The sequence below is a fragment of the Caretta caretta genome, chromosome 1, assembly GCF_965140235.1.
Source record: "Caretta caretta isolate rCarCar2 chromosome 1, rCarCar1.hap1, whole genome shotgun sequence".
NCBI lineage: Eukaryota > Metazoa > Chordata > Testudines > Cheloniidae > Caretta > Caretta caretta.
The window spans coordinates 170,532,638-170,554,393 of record NC_134206.1 but is presented as its reverse complement, the minus strand read 5'-3'; the positions used below and the strand labels follow the sequence as shown (position 1 = coordinate 170,554,393).

At 41.2% G+C, this 21,756-nt stretch overlaps 1 protein-coding gene across 2 annotated transcripts in view; it reads left to right on the top strand.

Moving 5' to 3' along the window:
• JAM2 (junctional adhesion molecule 2) overlaps positions 1-21,756 on the top strand; it is a 60,895-nt gene that overhangs the window by 19,209 nt on the left and 19,930 nt on the right. For both annotated transcript variants that reach the window (XM_048868181.2, XM_048868190.2), the window contains exon 2: positions 19,079-19,144. In XM_048868181.2, the coding sequence (XP_048724138.1) occupies positions 19,079-19,144 (66 nt within the window). The remainder of the gene's footprint in view (positions 1-19,078; positions 19,145-21,756) is intronic.

The window sequence follows — 21,756 nt, the reverse complement described above, 5'->3', positions numbered from 1 at the left end:
AACCATGCCTTCAAATCTAGTCAAATTGAAAAGGGAAAAGAAGAGTTAAAAACAATTTTAAGTAGTATTAACCTGCTTCTCACTCCTGCTGTCAGGTTTTGTGGTTTTACAGTAATTTCAGTTTAAATTAAAATATGCTATTCTTATTTTAATCCTGTTCTAATCAATTTAAACTAAACCCAGATAAACCTGTTTTAAGATGAAATAAGCATGCCCACCCAGCCAGTTGCACAAATTTAACTAAATCAATTTTAAATGTCACCTTTAGGTAAACTGCACAACTTTGCCCTGACTGTTCAAGGGAAACAGTACTACACAAAGTGCTGTCAAATGTTCACAGAAGACAAACTAGGAAAAATAATCTTAGGTGGTATGTTTAAAAATAGTAACCAAGTCATTTTCAGATAGAAGTGGGCGGCTTTATTTAAATTGATAATGCCCCTTTTAACTTGTACATATGTGGTTATCAGTACCTTGTTAAGGAACAAAGTGCTGTTAATCACTATATTGAATACATGCTGTCCTCCATCCCTGCTCTGTTTCTTGCCATGTCATTGCTATGTAACACACCTATTCAGCTAAGGTCTATTATTTGGGGCCCAAGCCTGCGAACACTCACCTGAGTAAAGTTCCTTGTGTGCATGAATATTTGCAGGATTGGGCCCTTTTTAGTAATATGCAGTATGTTATGTGAATTAGGCTCCAATCCAACAACTACTTACTCAAGTGAGTAACTTTACACGTGTATAGTCCCATTGAATTTAACAGGACTGGTCATGTGCGTAAAGTGGAGCTAATGAGTAAGTAGTTGCAGCACTGGGATCTTAACCTCTTGATCTTTGCCACTACAGTGCAATCTCATTCTGTTTTTTCAGAATCCTCTTTGTTTATCAGGCTAGGCCACAGAACTGAAATGAGAGGGGCTTGCACTTCACTTGTAAGTGTGCGGTGGCCACAGTTTATATTAAGGTTCCATTTATAAATGGTTTATAATGGTTAATAATTGATTAATAGATATTATAATTGTTACAAACATAAGTAGTATGTTGCATCTGAAGAAGTGGGTTTTTTACCCACGAAAGCTTATGCCAAAATAAATCTGTTAGTCTTTAAGGTGCCACCGGACTCCTTGTTGTTTTTGTGGATACAGACTAACATGGCTACCCCCTGATAAGTAGTATGTGTCATAGATGGGTATAAGCACATCTGCAGAAGGTATTATAGATGATTCTATGACAATCTATAACAATTAACAGTTTATTAAAACAAATATTAATCATTTATAATAAATATTTATAAATGATACCTTAATATAAAGTGTGACCTATGAGGTACTCCAGAGACAGAACTTTTCAGTAGCTGACTTCCTTGCAGTATGCAGTATAAAATCTGTACTCAAGAAGAGAGGGTTAACTCAAATCACAAATATGAATGGTAAAAGTAACCTTATAAAACATTTTGATTATTTAAAAAGAAAGAGTTTATCCCTGCCCTCCTCTACCTCCCCCCCTTCCCTCAGCTCCTTCCTAGTAGTCTGCCTGGCTCCAGATTTCTCCTCTTCAATACTAATCTCTCCCCAGCTCCTGGGTTTCTCTTTCAGAATTCAACAAAAAAAGTTCTCTGCATTTTTTTTGTATTGTTTAGTGTGAGCAGGGGAACCTATCTGCTATTTTGCTGCTGCTTTCTTAGTCTGAATGCCTGTTGGCAAGACCACACAATTCAGTTCTGTGAAACTCCAGGCCAGTGAATGATTCATGAATGTCAGTCCAGTTTTTGAGGTTTTCTCCCTCTGTACATATAGAGTGAAGAGTTACAGGGTAAAAAGTGATTCCTAAATGTTTTAAGAGCTGCAAAACCTGTGAAGTTAAGATCGTGCTGTTAGTATTTGAACTTGACAAAAATACAAAACAAAACATACAACCCAAACCAAAACTACTCTACTCTGTTGATTCCTGTTTCCCGTGATATTGTTCTATGTAGAGTCCCTGTAATTTTTACTGATCTGAATTACAGGGGTTATTTCACTTGTGTGTGTCTCTAAGGCCTGGTTGACACTAAAAAGCTAGGTTGAAGGAAGCCGCCTTAATGTATGTGTCTACGCTCCAGGTCCTTTACACCGACCTACGTCACCTCTAATGTCGACTTCTGTAATCCACCTTTGTGAGAGGCACTTAATTCGATTTTCATGGGTCGACTGCAAGGTAGTGCAGATGCAGCGTTGTGTAATTTGACTTAATTGGCCTCCAGGTGGTATCCCACAGTGCTCATCTGTAACTGCTCTGGTGATCATTCTCAACTCTGCTGTACTGCAGCCAGGTACACAGGAAACAGCCCCACCCCGCGAAAGCCCCGGGAAATTTTGATTTCCCATTTCCTGTTTGATCAGCAGGGAGCATGCGAGCTTGAGCACAGCTGATCATGGAGACTACATGCTCCAAATGCGCTCCAGCCTGGTCTGCACAGCAGGTGGTGGATCTCATCGCAGTGTAGGGAGGAGAGTCTATGCAGGCAGAGCTCTGATCCAGCAGAAGAAACACTGACATCTATGCAAAGATGGCTCATGGAATGGGGGAGAAGAGCTACATGAGGGACACGCACCAGTGCCGTGTGAAAATAAAAAAACTTTGCCAAGCGAACCAGAAGGCGAGAGAGGCGAACAGTTGTTCTGGTGCTGAACCTCACACATGCCAGTTCTACGAGTGGCATGCGATTCTTGGGGGTGACCCTACCAGCACCCCCACAAGCAACATGGACACTTTACAGGTGTGTGACTCTAGGACAACAAGGAGGATGATATGGTGGATGAAGAGGAGAAGAATGGGAGACAAGTGAGTGGTGGATCCATTCTCCCCATGAGCCAGGAAATATTTTGAACCCTGAAGCCTGTGGGTCACAGGACATCATGGTGGCCACTGTGATGCCAGAGAAGGCACCTCTGGTGAGTATACAGTTACAATCAAAGTCCAATTAAACTTTAGTGGTCACACACATTTGGTGGTATTGCATGTTTACTGTGAAGAAAAAGCGAGGTGCTGTGGCTCTCTGCTTACAAGAGGCCACTCCAGCTACATAGATGGTGGCCCCCAAAAAAGACTGTTTATGTGGACTGGGATAGCCAGGGAATCCTCCATGGATATCTCTAGGAAACTTTCATGGAGGTACTCTGCAATCCTTTGCAGAAGGTTTCTGGGCAGGGCAGTCTTATTTCTTCCACCATGGTAGGACACTTTCCCACGCAATTCCTGAATTAATTCTGCTGGCATCATTGCGGTACAAAGCATACCAGCATAAAGACCGGGTCTATACCCAGATGCTTGCAGCATCCCCTTCCTTTCCACCTGTGTTAACCTCAGGAGACTGATATCACATAGGGCTGCCTAGGGGAAACGGGAAGTTCTCATATTCCGGATCGCCAAACCACGTCGCTGCTAATGTGCCTTTACTGTGCTCAGTTTGGGTTGGCAAGTAGTTTAAAGTGGCTGATGGGGACTGGGGCCGCACATGAGAGATTCTGCAATTTGGGAGTGAAAACATTCCCCCCCGCCGCCCTGTTCGTAAACAGCTTCTCGTGGTGCTATGGGGAAGGGTCATTGTTTGACTAGCTACCTCTGCTCCCTACATGAGCCTGCCATAAACTTCATTAAAAGTGCGGTCACTCATTACCCGGGGGGCCTACTCACCATGGCTGGAACAGCAAAACGGCACAGTGAACGGTTATGGATTCTGACATGGCTTGCACCTAGTGTAATAAGGGTTTTGTTTTTTTTTTATGAAAATGGCCTTGCTATGGAATCATTTTATTCATGTACAATGGATCCTTTATTTTTTCCTATGACTGACAGTTGGAAATGTGTCCTTTGGCATGTCATCAACACCTGAAAGCAGACTTTCGCTGATTAGGAGGAGGAGAATGCAGGAAGACATGTTCACCGAGATAATGAATGCCTCCGGGACAGCTGACGCAGAGCTGAGAGCGTGGAGGATTTCATTGTCTGAGAAGTTAGACGTGGACATGGAGAGAGCAGGAAAACTTCCAGTGAGCAAGAGTGTGCGGCGCAGGATGAGATGCTTCGGATTATGAGGGACCAAACAGACATGTTGAGGCATCTGGTTGAACTGCAGGAACAGAGGAAGGAGGGTAGAGTCCCTCTGCAGACCCAGGTGAACAGCCAGCCAGCATCACCTGGGGCAGAATCATCCTCCTTCAGAATCATGGGCGAAAAGTCCATTATCCCTTTCACTTAATTCAGGGGGAAGGTACAAGGAACAGAAAGCACCCATTCACACACGTTTGATGGTCTGGAATGCAGTATTATGGTACACAGCTGAAAATGTTTCCCTATTCCAACTTTAAAACCTCTTTTCCCCTAGTTTACTTTTTTTTTCTTCTTCTTCTTCTTCTTCTGTTCTCCCTCTTTTTTTTACTGCTGTTTGTTAAATAAAGTAAATGGATTTGAGAAATAAATGTTCTTGATTGAGCAGAAGTACTAGGCTTGGGTGGGGGGTTGGCTTTACAGGGACAGTGATACAACGCAGGTGAAGGTTTGGGAAAGCACAATGCAGACAAGCAGTTCACATTACTGTGACTCATTATCGAAATGGCTTTTCAAAGCCTCGAGGATACACAGTGGGCCTTGCTGTGCTCTTCTTATTGCTCAAAAATTGCTGCCATGCGATCTGTCTCAACTTCCCACCCCTGCAGAAAATTTCCCCCCTTTTTTTCACAGATATTACGGAGCACACAGCAGGCATGCTCTCTTCACTAAGGTCCAACCTTGTAAAAAAACTTCTCCGGCACCCTTTTAAACAACCAAAGGCACATTCAAACACTATTCTGCACTTGCTGAGCCCACAGGCGCCAACTTTCATTGGTGCCAGTGGGTGCTCGTGTCCCCCCGGCCCCACCCCAGCTTGATCCCCCCCGCCCCATTGGACCCCTCCCCAAATCCCCGGCCCAGCCCTGCCTCTTCCCTGAGCACACCGCGTTCCGCCTCCTCCCCTGGGGAGGGGCAGGGAGCTGCTGGTGGGTGCAGAGCACCCACCAATTTTTCCCCATGGGTGCTCCAGCCCCGGAGCACTCACGGAGTTGACACCTATCGCTGAGCCTATAGTTGAACCATTCCTTAGTGCTGTCCAGACGGCTGGTTTATGGCTTCCTGAGACATGGGAACAAGGGGTAGGCTGGGTCCCCCATGATAACTATAGGCATCTCAACTCGTCAATATTCATTTTGTGGTCTGGAAAGAAAGTCCTGGATTGCAGCTTTTTGAACAGACCCGAGTTCCTAAAGATGCGCGCATCATGAACCTTTACTGAGCATCCTACATTGATGTCAGTGAAATGCCCCTTGTGATCCACCAGTGCTTGCAACACCATTGAAAATATTCCTTTCGGTTTATGTACTCTTTGGTAAGGTGGTCTGGTGCCAAGATAGGGATATGCGTGCCATCTATTGCCCCACCACAATTAGGAAACCCCAACGCGGCAGAACCATTCACTACTTCCTGCACATTTCCCAGACTCATTACCCTTCATAGCAGAAGTCTATTAATGGCCCTGCACACTTGGAGCACAGCAGCTTCCACAGTTGATTTATCTACTCTAAATTGATTCCCCACTGGCCGGCAACTGTCTGGCGTTGCAAGGTTCCAAATAGCGATCGCTGTTTCCACTGTCAGAACAGCTCTGATTTTTGAGTTGCTGAACTGCAGGGCAGGGGAAAGCTCTGCACAATGTTCCTGGAAGGTCGCCTTTCGCATTCAAAAGTTCTGCAGCCACTGCTCATCATCCCATACCTGCAAAATGATGCAGTCCCACCAGTCAATGCTTGTTTTATGGGACCAGAAATGGTGCTCAACAGAGTGCAGCTGCTCTGTGAATGCCAGCCGCAACTATGTATTGTTTTGGGTTTTTTTAATGGCTTACAGCAGGGCTGCTTGCAGGACATCACTATGTTCCACACGACAGACCCTACTTCGGCTTTGGAAATACTGCAGTAGAAGGCACAAGGTGTTTGAGATGCTCACAGCAAGAGTGCACAACTGAATAGGCTCCATGCTTCTGGGGTGATGATGTACGCGGGGCAGTTTTAAAGTGCGAAAACCACTGGGTTGTTTGCCGTTGAGTACAGTGCATCGTGGGATGCTGACGGAATGTTCCCATTCTCCCCTGCAACAATTTTTTGGCTCCATGAGGCATTGCACAAACTTCCCAAAACACACTGTGACAAGTTGCACTTTGGGATAACTACCCATAATGCACTGCTTTGTGAATCATGCAGGCACTGCTAGTGAGGATGTATTCCATCGAGACAATGAGCATGGTGTGGCCATGCACAATCAACTTAATTGATTCGGAAGCTCGAGGTCTAATTAAATTCGACTTAATTTTGTAGTGTAGACAAGCCAAAAAATTTGACTTTATAAAGGAACAATTGGAACATATTAGAGTAAGTAACAATAGCTCAGGATATAGCTTCTAAACAAGCTTCCAGTTCCCCTTAATTGTAGTTGGCAAAACATCTGATCAGTTCTTTAAACCTCTTCATCCTTGTCATATTTGGTTGTGGGCTGTAATGTGAACAAAATTGAAACCAATACGTCTTTAATGTAGCCTAACCTTTATTTAATACTAAAGAGCCAGATTCTCTGTTGGTGTAATCTAGTACAATTCGGTTGAAGTAAATGGAGCAGTTTACATCAGCACAGAATTTAATCCAAGATTTTAGTGCTAAAAAACTAACGGATATCATTAACCCCAATGCGTCACCTGAACCTAGGTAGGATACAGTCTTCAAGTGCATGTTTAGAGTGAAATTTTCAACGTACTGAATTATGGAAATGTCTGCTTAAAAATTCCTGAATTTCCAAAACATTGAACAGGGCTTTAGCTATGATTTCTATTTAAGACCATCCTGCTGTTGATATCTATGAAAATCTGCCATTGATTTCAATGGGAGTACTATATGAAATGAAGTAAGGGTATGTCACAAAGTTAGTGGGAATTTAATGCGTAAAAGCCTGTTCGATGCTTTGAAAATTTACCCCACAGAGTCTGCCATGATTTCTGTTGTTGTTTTCAGAACTTTATCACTTAATCATAAACAATTTTACTCTAGTTCAAAGTTTTGTATAAAAGATGCCATCTCTGGAGCAATTTAAATATATTTTTCCTCATACAAATTTGAAAAACAATCTTTGCAGTTGGTTAGTTCCTGTACTTGTGAACCTCCGCTGATTGCCAGTGCTGCCGTGATTGATTCTAAATTGACATTTAAATGGAAGGTCTGAGTATATCTGGTATATTCAGCAGCCATCACCTCGTTTAAAATTTGCTTGCACTGCACAGCTCTGTCTAGTCAGACACTTTTTTGGCATGCTACATCAGAACTTGCTCCTCCGTGCGAGAATCTCTTAAAATAAGCCCACACAGATCTAATATGGGTTGGGAGGACTAGGTGGGGGAACAGTTGCCATATAATAGGGGTGGTGTATTTTTTGTTTGTTAAATAGGCTGGAGTAGCTATCAAAGTGGTGTTCCCTGAGTGGAACAAAGCAGTACCCTAGGGCAGCTGTTCTCAAACTTCATTGCATTGTGACCCCCTTCTGACAACAAAAATTACTACACGACCGCAGGAGGGGGACTGAAGACCGAGTCCTGCCTCCCGAGCCCCATTGCCCCATGTGGGTGGGAGGGGGGCCAAAACTGAAGCCCAAGGGCATCTGCCCTGGGCCAGGGGCATGTAACCTTAGCCCTGGTCGGTGTGGATTGGGCTTCAGACCTGCTGGGGCCCAATGGCAAACAGCAGCCTTGGCGACCCCATTAAAATGGGGTCCTGACCCACTGTTTGAGAACCACTGACCTAGGGGTATTTAACATGTCTTTTCTCCTAGAGGCTGAATACCTTCCCTAGAATCTAAAGGTCTGATCCTATAATGAGATATGCAAGGGTAGATTTCTGGGCCTGCATAGAGCCCCACTGACTTGATGTATCTCATTTCAGAATTAGGACTATAATTTTTAAATGGTCTTTAAGACACCTGTAAGGTTATTAATTTAGGGTTTCACCAAGCGGTAACATACACATAAGTAAAGCTGTGGCATTGGAGAACATTTGTAGTGTCACACCAGTGATCCTATAGTTATAGTTTAGATGGCACTTTCCTCTGAGCCCCAATCTTCAGAGGCTGAGAACCTAGTCCCCAAATTCCTGTTTTGGGCATGACATTTCCTAGAAGATGTGGGGGGAAAAACCCCCACCATAAAATGAGTTCAGCCATTTCTGACTATCAGAGCATAAAAAGTGTCTTGTAGCTCTGTGGGGGTGCAGTTTAGGGGCTTTGTTTCCCCCACTCAGAACTCCAAGCAACAGTTCAAGTCTAAAATGTCACACTTGCTGGAGGGGGCTCCGGGCTGGGCCAAGGGGTTGGGGTGCAGGGTGCTGATGGCGCTTACCATGACTCCGAGGAAGAAGCTGCCAGGTCTCTGTGGCCTCTAAGCACACGGGCAGCCAGGCGGCTCTGCATGGTGCATGCTGCCTTCGAGCCCGCAGGCACGCCCCCACCCCCGCAGCTCCCATTGGTCATGGTTCCCGGCCAATTTGAACTGCAGAGCCAGTACTCGGGGTGGGGACAGCACACGGAGCCTCCCAGTCCCTGGCTGCCCCATGTGCCTAGGGGCCACAGGGACCTGGCGGCTGCTTCTAGGTGCTGCATGGAGCCAGGGTAGGTAGGGAGCCTCCCTTAGTCCCGGGCACCCGCTGTGCTGCCAACCAGACTTTTAACGGCCCAGTGAGTGGTGCCAATTGGAGCCACTAGGGTCCCTTTTCGAATGGACGTTCTGGTCGAAAACCAGACGCCTGGCAACCCTATAAAGCATCAGCACATGGTATGATTGGTTGGTCAGTTTCTGCTTCTTCAAATCATTATGCTGGTAAAAGGAAGGCGATCGCATGGGGTGCGGGTGGGAGGGAAGAACAGCATGGTGGAAAAACTTATTTTGTCTAGTGGCTTATTGTTATGTGCCTCTTTTGAAGAACAACAGTAAAAACTAGAGACTTCAGGAATCTGTTGCATTTTAAAAATCTACAGTAGTTGAAGCAATAGCATTTGCAACTTTAGGCCTTTGTTCCGCTTACAAGCTTTCTGACAACTTGGCTGCTGCTTTGTTGCTATGAAAACCAACTTTGTGCAGCACAGTTAGAATGCTGGAAAATAGGCTGCCTTTTTTTTTTTTTTTTGGTGAGACCCTGTCTAGTTTAAACCGTTGCTCCCCCCCACCCCCATTTTCAGTGTGTTCCTATTTGTTACCATGGGAACAGATTCCATGGCAGAGTTGTCAGAAGGCTTGTAAAATTGAGAGCTCTGTGTGTGTGTTTTGCCTAGCTACACCTTTCAAGATGCAGACTACCCAAAAAATCCTTCAAATCTGCACAACATGTTAATTTTGGAAGGTTACAAAAATATAATTAAAACAATTTTGTGGAGAGAAAACAGCTTTCATTTTTATGCTGAAAGAAATGGAGTTCTAATATTTTTTTAAACTTTTTTTATTTTCAAATCTAATAATTATATATCATAAAATATACGCATCTCATAATATAGTGTTCTTGAAATAACTCACATACTTAATTCAAATAATCCTGCATTGTTTGGATGGCTGAAGTTGCTTGATATGTGGATTTGTAAGGCACCCAGGAACATATGTGATAATACTCCCTGATCTCAAGAGAACTACTTATATGAATAAGTAACTCATGTGCATAAGTGTTTGCAGGATCAGGACCCTTTTCATTAGGGATCTTGTGGATTTTTCCATTTATAATTAATGTACGCACATAAGCAAAAGATTTAAATTATTAAACAACCAAAACAGATGGTTTATCATCCAAAATAAAATTAACATATTTGGTCTCATACTGTGCAAATGAGATGTCTGTCTCATGGATTCTTCAAATATACATTTTAAATTAAAAAAAAACAAAAAACAAGGCTTTTTGCCTGGGGCGCCAATCCTGCAATGATCTCTATGTGGGTAGACCCCAGTGCCCACATAGACCTCATTGCAGGACTGGATTCTTAGTCTCTTCCCAAATAAGACCCTGATCTTGCCTTTTGTTAGACAGGGGCAGACCGCTGTGCCACCATGTCGCTCTATTTAAGTCAATGGCACACTGTGTTGATGCTGCAGTCTCCTCATGTGCCACAAACTGCAAGATGAGGCCCCCAGGGTTTAAGTATTGGAAGCTGTGATAAATAATGTATAAGTCTAGAAATACGTTTTAGGGCTGTCAAGTGATTAAAAAAAATAATTGCAATTAATCGTGCGATTATACAATAATAGAATGTCATTTATATACATATTTTTGCATCTTTTCCACATTTTCAAATATATTGATTTCAGTTACAACACAGAATACAAAGTGTACAGTGCTCACTTTATATTTATTTTGTATTACAAATATTTGCACTGTAAAAATGATAAGAGAAATAGTAGAAAAGTGTTCTTAAAATGAACAACATGCTGGGTCATCATCCGAGACTGCTATAGCATGAAATATATGGCAGAATGCAGGCAAAACACAGAGCAGGAGACATACAATTCTCCTCCAAGGAGTTCAGTCACAAATTTAATGAACGCATTATTTTTTTAGTGAGCTTCATCACCATGGAAGTATGTCCTCTGGAATGGGGGCACACAGACGTTTAGCATATCTCTATCTGGTACGTAAATACCTTGCAATGCCGTCTACAAAAGTGCAATGCGAATTCTCACTTTCAGGTGACATTGTAAATAAGAAGCGGGCAGCATTATCTCCTGTAAACGCAAACAAACTAGTTTCTCTTAGCAATTGGCTGCACAAGAAGTAGGACTGAGTGGACTTCTAGGATCTAAACTTTTACAATGTTTTGTTTTTGAGTGCAGTTATGTAACAAAAAACATCTAAATTTGAAAGTTGCGCTTTCATGATAAAGAGATTGCACTATGGTACTTGTATGAGGTGAATTGAATAATACTATTTCTTTATATTTTTATTACAAATATTTGCACTGTAAAAATAAGTGAGCACTGTACACTTTGTATTCTGTGCTGTAATAGAAATCAAAATATTTGAAAATGTAGAAAAGCATCCAAAATAGTTAAAATATTTAACAGCGCAATTAAAACTGTTTAATCATGATTAATTTTTTTTTCATTAATGGCTTGAGTTAAGTGTGATTAATCGACAGACCTACTTTTCGTTACACCTTCCGTTATTCAGAATAAAAAGCAGGGTGCAGGAGACAGAGCAATGGTGTTAGTAACAATGAAAGCCCTGGTTCCACTCTTGAAGTGGAATAGTAGGACAGGGAATTGTGACTGTTCTGAGAAATGCACTCTCTCGAGGATTAAGACACAGTATATGGATTGCGACATAGCACTTGCTATACTGTTGATAGACTAGATAGCATCCAGAGTATGTAACTTATATTTGTACATCTCAGCATGCACATTTCTACGGTACATTTTTTTTCATTTTACCTTTCTACCTTCTTAGCACAGATTAACAAATTGTCTTGTTATTCTCTGCCAAAAACCTTGATTCTCATAATCACTATTTCTGCCAAAAGAATAAAATAGAATGGCTGCATCCCCAGAAATATTTACATACTAAGTAGGGCTGTCAAGCTATTAAAACAATTAATCACAATTAATCACGCTGTTAAACAATAATAGAATACCATTTATTTAAATATTTTGGACGTTTTCAAATATATTGATTTCAATTACAACACAGAATAAAAAGTGTACAATGCTCACTTTATATTTATTTTTATTACAAGTATTTGCACTGTAAAAATACAAAAGAAATAGTATTTTTCAATTTACCTAATACAAGTACTGTAGTGCAATCTCTTTATCGTGAAAGTTGAACTTACAAATGTAGAATTATTACAAAAAAAACTGCACTCAAAAACAAAACAATGTAAAATTTTAGAGCCTGCAAGTCCACTCAGTCCTACATCTTATTCAGCCAATCACTAAGACAAGCAAGTTTGTTTACTTTTGCAGGAGATAATGCTGCCCTCTTCTTATTTATAATGTCACCTGAAAGTGAGAACAGGTGTTTGCATGGCACTGTTGTAGCCGGCGTTGCAAGATATTTACGTGCCAGATGCCCTAAAGATTCATATGTCCCTTCATACTTCAACCACCATTCCAGAGGACGTGTGTCCATGCTGATGATGGGATCTGCTTGATAACAATCCAAAGCAGTGCAGACCAGTGCATGTTCATTTTCATCATCTGAGTCAGATGCCACCAGCAGAAGGTTGATTTTCTTTTTTGTGGTTCAGGTTCTGTAGTTTCCACATCAGAGTGTTGTTCTTTTAAGACTTCTGAAAGCGTGCTCCATACCTCATCCCTCTCAGATTTTGGAAGGCACTTCAGATTCTTAAACCTGCGGTCAGTTAGAAATCTCACATTGGTACCTTCTTTGCGTTTTATGAAATCTACAGTGAAAGTGTTCTTAAAATGAACATGTGCTGGGTCATTATCTGAGACTGCTATAACATGAAATATATGGCAGAATGCGGGTAAAACAGAGCAGGGGACATACAGTTCTCCCCCAAGGAGTTCAGTCACAAATTTAATTAACACATTATTTTTTTAACGTGCGTCATCAGTATAGAAGCATGTCCTCTGGAATGGTGGCTGAAGCATGAAGGGCCATATGATTGTTGAGTATATCTGGCATGTAAATACCTTGTAATGCTAACTACAAAAGTGCCGTGTGAATGCCTGTTCTCACTTTCTGGTGATGTAAATAAGAAAAGAGCAGCAATATTTCCCGCAAATGAAAACAAATGTGTTTGTCTTAGCGGTTGACTGAACAAGAAGTAGGACTGAGTGGACTTGTAGGCTCTGAAGTTTTACATTGTTTTGGTTTTGAGTGCAATTTTATAACAAAAATCTACAATTGAATATTGCACTTTCACGACAAAGAGATTAATTGAAAAATGCTATTTATTTTTTACATTTATCATTTTTACAGTGCAAATATTTGTAATAAAAAATATACACTTTGATTTCAGTTACAACACAGAATACAATATATATATGAAAATGTAGAAAAACATCCAAAATATTTAAAACATTTCAATTGGTATTCTATTGTTTAACAGTGCAATTAAAACTCTAATTAAATTTTTTGAGTTAATCATGAATTAGCTGCGATTAATCGAGAGCCCTAATTCTAAGCACTACTTTCATGTGATTCATGGCTTTATTAAGCAAATGCTTAATTAGGCCAGCTGTACAAAATAAACTACTGGCCTTGTGAGGGAGGACATGTGACCTAATCCATCTTTCAAAATTTCTGTCTACAGTGGTCATTTATTTATTGATATTTATTGTTATTCATTGCTGTGGTAAGCAGTCTGTCCTATTGACTTCTGAAGGCAGATCAGAAGAGATGTAAACACACATACACCCTTCTGGGTACACAGCAAACCACTTTTCTGAAAACAAATATCTTTTGTTTGGGGTTATTCAAAAGGGGCTTGCTTTGCAAAATCTGGACAAAGTATTTAAAACTAGTCCCCTTCTTCCCTTGTTCTTGCAGATATGAGATTCTTTAAATTTCACACCAGAAAAATTACATTTTTTTACATTTTATTATCTTTTAGTCAGAAAAACCCACCCCAAAACTCCAGGTTGCAGTGACTCTCCCTCTGCCAAGAGAGAGCTGGCTATGGGCTCCTGGTGGAGGGAAGATTACTGCTACATGGGGACTCTAACTGGCAGACACTGATGACATAGTGTGGAATTATCCTATCTGTTCACTTATATAGCATCAGTCACCATGGCATCTAATACTGTCTTGTGATCCGCTTTTAGATTCTTGTCTGCTTAGAGGGATTGAGCAAGCAGGAAAAATAGAGGATTAGCCCATTGTATGTGGCTCTGGCCCTCAGGCAAGGGGGGAAACAGTGTCTTGGATATGATAGGTTACCCAGCTGAGGAACTGGAATTTTAACGCAATTATAGCAGCTGTTTTGAAAGGCAGATGGTATCACAGAAGGCCAAAACAGGAATGCTGGATCTCGGCAACCACAACTCCTGACTTCATTATTTCTTGTGATCTGTGGATTGATTTTTTGTGTGTGTGTGTGTGTGTGGGGAGGGAGGAAGGGGGTTCCCTTTTAACATTATAACCTTCTCCTAGGATGTAGATTTTCTGAAAAACACTAAACACAGGGCTCAAAAAAATTCCTGGACATCTACTAGCCAAGAGGCCAATTTAAGAAGGATAAGAAAGATTTAAGAAAGCAGTCCCACCAGCAAGGTGCATTAATCAGTGTGCTGGTGAGAAGCCTTCCTCACTGTGCTAACTCCCCGCTGACAGAATTGGGAGGGTGCTGAGATTTCTCCATGATGTTGACCTTGCTTCTTTTTAACTAAGTATTGGACAAATTTGAACACCACCCCACATCTCTTTGGTTCTTCCCTCCCCTCCTGCTCAAGTCTGCTTCACTCCTCCCTCTGTTGGATTTCTTCACCACCCTAACCCTCTGCCAGCCTTTGCTTGAGGGATCCTCCCTCCTATATGGTTACAATAAGTCTGCTGCTGCTACTCACATCTGTCCCAAGTATAGTGATATGGAAATTGACATATTTCTTGTCACTTTCACTGATGCCACATGATCCTTCAAAAGTTATCCCATTACAGATACAGGCAATTCAAAGGCATTTGTCTACGACCTCACTTGGCTTGGCGAACACCGCCAGGATTTGCATACATATCCAACTCCCCATACTGATAAATCTACAGATACAACAGTTTTAGTGTCTGCATCTTGAAAGGATGAACTCTTAATTCAGTTTCAGGTTATCTTGAGGCTTCCAATTCCTTAAATTTCTAAATCTTGCAGCAGTTATTTTCAGCCTCAAATCCTGAATGTTTTAATACCTGTATGCAAATGAATGGCTGCTGAACAGGGTTTTTTTTCCTTTTCTCTGTTTATACCCTACGCCAGTCTCAAATTTCATAGAACATAGTTCACTTCATATTAAGGTTTTATAAACTTTCAAGAGTGAAAAAATTGAAACTCATACCATTTTTGGTTAGCAAATCTAAAACTATTACCACATACCATAAAATGAACCATGGGCTGGGTCTCCTCTTCTTGGCTTGAATAAACACTTGTACCTTGCAAAAAAGTACCAGTATGCTTCCTTATTCCTATTTGTGGCTAGGAGTATGTAGTTACCTTCTGTGACTTGAGTATGCTCTGTTTATGTAGCCTCACTGAGTTTTAAAATGGTGTCTTTTAGTCTTTCCTTTCTTTCTGATTAGTTTCTTCATATTTTTTTAATCCCCCTTCCTAATGTTTGGTGCCACCATATCATGTTAATGCTATGATCCATCCCACTGGTATATTGAACTTAATTATATTATGGTTACTAAACTACAATTACTTCAGACTAAGTTTTAATAAATCCTTCACGGTATTGTCTAGGGCAATGGTTCTCAAAGCTGGTCTGCCACTTGTTCAGGGAAAGCCCGTGGCGCGCTGGACCGGTTTGTTTACCTGCCGCGTCTGTTGGCCTGCGCCGCTTCCTGCAGCCCCCATTGGCCCGGAGCGGCGAACCACGGCCAGTTGGAGCCGTGATTGGCCGAACCTGCGGACGCGGCAGGTAAACAAACTGGTCCGGTGCGCCAGGGGCTTTCCCTGAACAAGCGGTGGACCAGCTTTGAGAACCACTGGTCTAGAGAACAGTTCAGGTAAGATTCACAGCAAATTCTGCCCCAAATGGGATTGATGCCTTATGGCCTTCCCTCTTGTTAACTTTGGTGTCAATAGAATGTAGTGACTGTCCTATTAATTCTGTGCTTAGGACAGTCTGAGCACAGAACTGTCTTTTGTACAGCTTAAATGTGGCAGGGCTTGGGCTTATCCTGATCTGTGGTGGCAAGGAGTTAGACAGTCTCAGCTGTGTGTGATGAGACATGAAACTGTCCCTGACAATTTAACCCAGGGCATGTGGCGTTTTAACTCACTTCATACATGCCCCAGAGGTGCTATTTTCCCACCCACATTTGGAGGTTTATTGCAGGCAACTCTCATTCCCACAATCTTATTCTTAGGACAGCTGAATTCCTAAACCTACAATATACTTAAATACTTAACCTATGTTATAGGCAACATGTGGTCTGGAACTTAACAAAACAAATGTCATATGACTGTTTTCTTTTGTATCCACAACAATGTTTTGATTTTATTCCCATCTAGTTTCCTGCAATCAAATCAAAGGAAATGCGGTACGATAGTACCTAATGTGTTTTACTTTAGCATTCAAATTACCTAAAGAAATTTCCTGTTGCAGTAGAGTATTTCTAATGGCAAATGTGTGACCTTTGTGGAATTGGTTGTAAACAAATGAAGTTCAGATTGCTGCAACGTGAAAACTGTTTTCCAAATATATATATAAAAACATATGGTGGGAGAAATTAGTTGACAAGAGCCAGTTATCCTGCCATGTAGTATCTTTCCATTACTCTTCTTTAGATGTAGGATAAAGGGTCCAAAATTATCAACATTTTGAATTTTGAGTAGCTGCCAACGACACCTTATTCCTCAAGTGACTATTTAGGGAGTGGCTATCATAATTTTAGAGATGTCTTTTTGTTTGGCTGATTGATCAAAATCCTTAAGTGGCTTCTTGTTGTTAACCAGCCATATCTCTGTGCCATCATTCTCTTACTTAAATTCCTGTTGGATGTGTACAAAAGAGCTTTCACAGAAGAAAGGAGATTGTGTCATATGTGCTGATCATAATGTATTGCTCGCTCACATCTTCCTGCACTTTTTAATTGTCTAACTCCCTCAGCGTATTAGGGAGAATATACAGTTCTCCTGCAAAAGCAGTTTCCTGATAAGAGTTCACTCTGTAAAATGCAATTGATATCATGACATTGTCCACAGTGTGAATCAAGGAAAGTACCATATTCTAACAGCTGAAGACATAAAATGTAGTCTTTCTTATTATGGTTCTAATTACATTTCTTAGTATAATTTTAAAAACCTAGATACTATTTATGAGAACTGGAAAGGGGGAAGAAATAGACTTTTTTTATTCCCCCTTTGAAAAAAACTTCTTATTTTCAAGTCTCTAGGAAAATGTATTTAACATGGCTTTGAATCACATGCATTTGAGTTGATGACTGTATTGGAAATAATGTTCTTTCTAGTTACATTTTATAGGTTTCAGAGTAGCAGCCGTGTTAGTCTGTATTCGCAAAAAGAAAAGGAGTACTTGTAGCACCTTAGAGACTAACAAATTTATTTGAGCATAAGCTTTCGTGAGCTACAGCTCATTTTATCTGACGAAGTGAGCTGTAGCTCACGAAAGCTTATGCTCAAATACATTTGTTAGTCTCTAAGGTGCCACAAGTCCTCCTTTTCTTTTTACATTTTATAAACACTCTACCCAATCATTTGGAACACATCTATGGTTCCTAAAGATCTTTGCTAACCAACTAAAAACAAACCAGAGCCAAAGGGTCTGAATAAAATACTGTTGTTTGTCGTTTTTCCTCTCTAGAAATGCAAAGCGGGAGATTATTTCAAGGGAAAACATGTAATGTTTGTGAACAGAAATTATAATAACAGTAACAGAAAAATAGCTGGGAAAACACAGATATGTTTGGAGATATCCCCCACTTTGTGTTCTTCCCCATCCCAGAAATATTAACTTTAATTAAATGAGGAAAAAAGATATGATTCAGTGGAAGTAAAACTACAAATTATATTAAAAATTTAAATGGGTAGCAGGGATCAACAGACACATAAAAGGAACTAAGGGAAAAATGGAATAAGCATGAAGGAAAGCTTTAAAAGGTTTAAGGGAGAAAACAAAGAGAGAGGCTCAGTACCTCTAGCTGGAGTAATAGTTACCCAGAAAAAAATAATAGGCTTGTGACTAATGAAATAAAATTGTAAGATGTTGGTGGTTGATGTTTAAAGACAGTTAATGTTTCCTTGATCTTAAGAAAAATGATAATCCAAGTTCTCTTTGTTTGGGAGGGAACTGTGTTCACTACTTCAGTACTTTAATATAGTCTAATTCAAGTGGAGTCTAGTTAGCACAGTGGTGAATCCATACCTGAGGTTTCCTTGGCCATCATTTGCTATCTAAGTACTATAAACTTGTTCACAGAGTCCTACTAGATACAAAACTTATATTTCAAGCAAAGGTGGTAATAATGTTTTTCGGCCACTGTCAATGGAGTAGAAAAACATGAGTAAAGTTTTCAAAAGACTCATTGTCAAAAGTGACCACCATTTAGGTCAACCTAACTCTGTCACCCAGAAGGTGAAATTTTTCACAGGCCTGAGCAACAAAGCTAGGTTGATCTAATTTGCAAGACCGGCCTTAGTGGCTGACTTACTGAAGTTGGACAGAGAATAGAAGAGGTCCAAGAAGAACGGGAATGTCTGAGAAAATGGAGATGCTCACTGTTGAGATGTGGGGAGGGAAAAGATGAGAGCCCTTATTCAGGTAACTTTTAAAACCCATGCACTAACAGGTATAATCCATCACTAGAAGTGTGTGGTACAGGGGCAGCTGTGATTACAGCAGGGGGAATACATCTGAAGATTAACGCAAGTTCTCCACCTGTGCCCTATTGAAAATGGCAGATTTTGAAGGAAAATGTGCACATGCATGTTTAAAAGCTTATTCTTGCCCTGGTTATATAATAATACCCAGCTTTTCTGTCACACTTCTCATCAGTAGCTCTCTCAGCTGTTTACGAATGAGGTCAGTTTCATTATCCCCATTTTACAGTTGGGGAAACTACAGCACAGAGAGTTAGTGACTTACCCAAGGCCACCCAGTTGGCTGGTAGCTAAGCCAGGAATAGCGCCCAGGTCTCCCAAATCCCAATCATGTCCTCTCACCAAAGAGCCCCATGTAGTATATGGAGGTTTATAACTAAACCTGGGAGCGCTGTCCTCTAAAATTGGCTGAAGCAAGTGTGCAGTGGAAATATCCATTGTCTGAATTGGTTTGTTTTTGTTTTTCCCTCTTGCAGATCATAAAGCATATGGAATCTCTGTCAAAACGGACAATCAGCATGTTACAGCAAAGGAGTTTCAGGGTACAGTATGTGCATGGGCATCACTGTATTTATATATAAATATATATAACACAAGAAACTGTTTAAAGAAAGTTATTAAGGTTGCAAAGTCAAGCACTCAAAAGTGAGGAAATGCCAGAATTAAGGTTGCATATGCAAACGTAATTCAGCCCCATTGTGTGTATGCGTTATGATATAGTGCTTAATTACGTGATCACATACTATCACTATAGTATCTGAATGCTTCAAACACTAATTTAATTTATTCTCTCAACACCCCGGTGACGTTAGAGGTTGTTATTATCCACATTTTATAGACTGGGAACTGAGGCACAGAGAGAGTAGGGTCAAAAGTATCCACTAATTTTAGGGGCCCAGACTGAGACATATAGGACCTGATTTTTTCAGAATACTTAGTATTATATAGAACTTTATAAGTTCAAAGTGCAACCTCTATTGACTTGTAATTGTTGGTGCTCAGCACTTCTGCAAATGAGTCCCCAGGGTGTCGAGTCCAGCACCCAGAAAATGAGGAACATGCAATTGGTGACCATCTGTGAAAAGTTTGGCTTAAGTGACTAGCCCAACATCACACAAACTGTGGCAGAGGCAGGGATAGAATCCAGTTCTCCTGGGCAGCATTCAGCTGTATTAACCATGAGACCTTCCCTTCTGTTCCTGCAGTCCCCTGCATCATCCATGATAAAACTTCCAACATCTGCTACAAATGAGGCAGGAGTCCTACAGACAATAGCCTCCTTCACTAAACATCATTGATTCATTCCCAGAGCATGTCCTTTCTGTGCACTGAATGAGTCATGGGTCCTTTGGAAAAAAATGATGTCATGTAATTTATATGCATAAAGGGGGGCCGAATTAAGGCACCTTACTTGTGTCATTTCCTAACATTTGAGTGCTTGACTTTGCAACCTAAATAATGTTCTTTTACCATAGTTTGGTTTGGCTTTGTAATTTCCTAGGTCTTTTAAAACAAAAACAAAAAAAAATTCCAGCAGGATCAGGTTAGTGAGTGACACTTATATTGGTATGTAGTTCCATGTGTTTGGGGTTTATGTTGGTCTTAATTCCATGTGTTGAGTTTATTTTGTTTTTTTTATTTCTTGCATAAACTATCCCAGCTGCCCTTCTGCCTACCGATTCCTTGTTTGCAGGTTTCACGTAGGATTCATGGCAGAATTGGATCTTCTTGAGGGACTTAAATAAGAGGGCAATGGTCTGGTGTAGTAGCTGGGGAAGGTGATCCATGTGTAGGGAGTCACATGGCAGAAAGCATACAGACAGCTGGGGGAGAATCAGAAGAACAGGAAAACAAGACCAGCATCATTTGACAGAGTGGAGGGAGCAAAGGAGTGGCAGGGGGAGGGAGAGACAAGATTGGTAATAGGGAAAAGCAGCATTCTATAGGGACTGGAAGGTGGTGACAAGAAATGTGAATTTAGTGAGGAGGGAGGCACAGTGAAGCACTCAAAGGGACTGGTGATGTGTACAGATTGGCCAGTTAAGAAGGTGATCCTAGTAGCTGTATTTTGTATTTTTCTGGAAGGGGCTGACATGGGTGTAAGGCAAATAAATAAGCATACTGATGGAACTGCCATAATGTCAGAGGTGGTCCCTCTGAGGCAGGGTTGAAATATATTGGTGGGGAAAGCTTGTATTTCCACTGTTTCTGCAGACTCATTCTGTAGATGAAAAGGACTTTGATCTCCAAGGTTCACAGTCTGGCACCTCTCACAAGCAGTAATGTTACTTCTTAAAAAATGAACACAGAAAAATATTAAATAAGATTTCAGAGCTCAGAAAGGATGAGAGAATGGGAACAGTTGGCTACCCTAGCTATTGGGACTTTTTTATGAAGGCTTGGCTGATTTTTGTCTCATTGTATGGCTCACCCCCTACTCTTCTTTGCTGCAGTGCACATGCTGGAGGAGGACTTGTTTGTAAATACTTAGCATAGACAATCTCATCACACCCATTCTCTTACCTAACAGCAAAGGAGGAACGCTAGAGCCCGTTCAGCTGTCTACTATGTGCAGCTGATTTGAACGGCACCCCAGAGGACCAGGTCAGGAAGGAAACTATGGCATCAATTCAGTGGGGTAAAGATGTATGCACACTGGGCATAGGCACACTATTCCCTCACCATTGTTCACAGCTGATGAGTTGCTCCAGTGGCTGGTAACTCTTATATTGCCCCTTTTTGCTTCTTACTGTTTTCAACCTACTATTCTCTTTTCCTGTCCTTTGTGTCTATTTTCCACCTGCTCTGTCCCTGGGTTGTGTCTGTATCCCATCTCTTAGCACATTCCCTCTAATTCCTATATCTCTATCTCTTTCCTCTCTGCTCTCCAGACTTCGTTTGTGTAGTTTTATCTTGTGCTTACTATGGAGAGCCAAGGAAACACAATTTGGCATCCTCTCTGCTGTACTGCTACCCAGCAGCATTTCCCTTAGCAGCATCAGTGCCAGAATATAATGGAAACTGAGAAGTGTATCAAGCTGCATCCTGTGGAAAGGAGCTACTCTGGAAGATTATGCAGTGCTACTGTGCCGGCATCTATAATACTAACTGTGAATTTCGTAAGATCCTTCCACCTGCAAGATTTAAATGCATG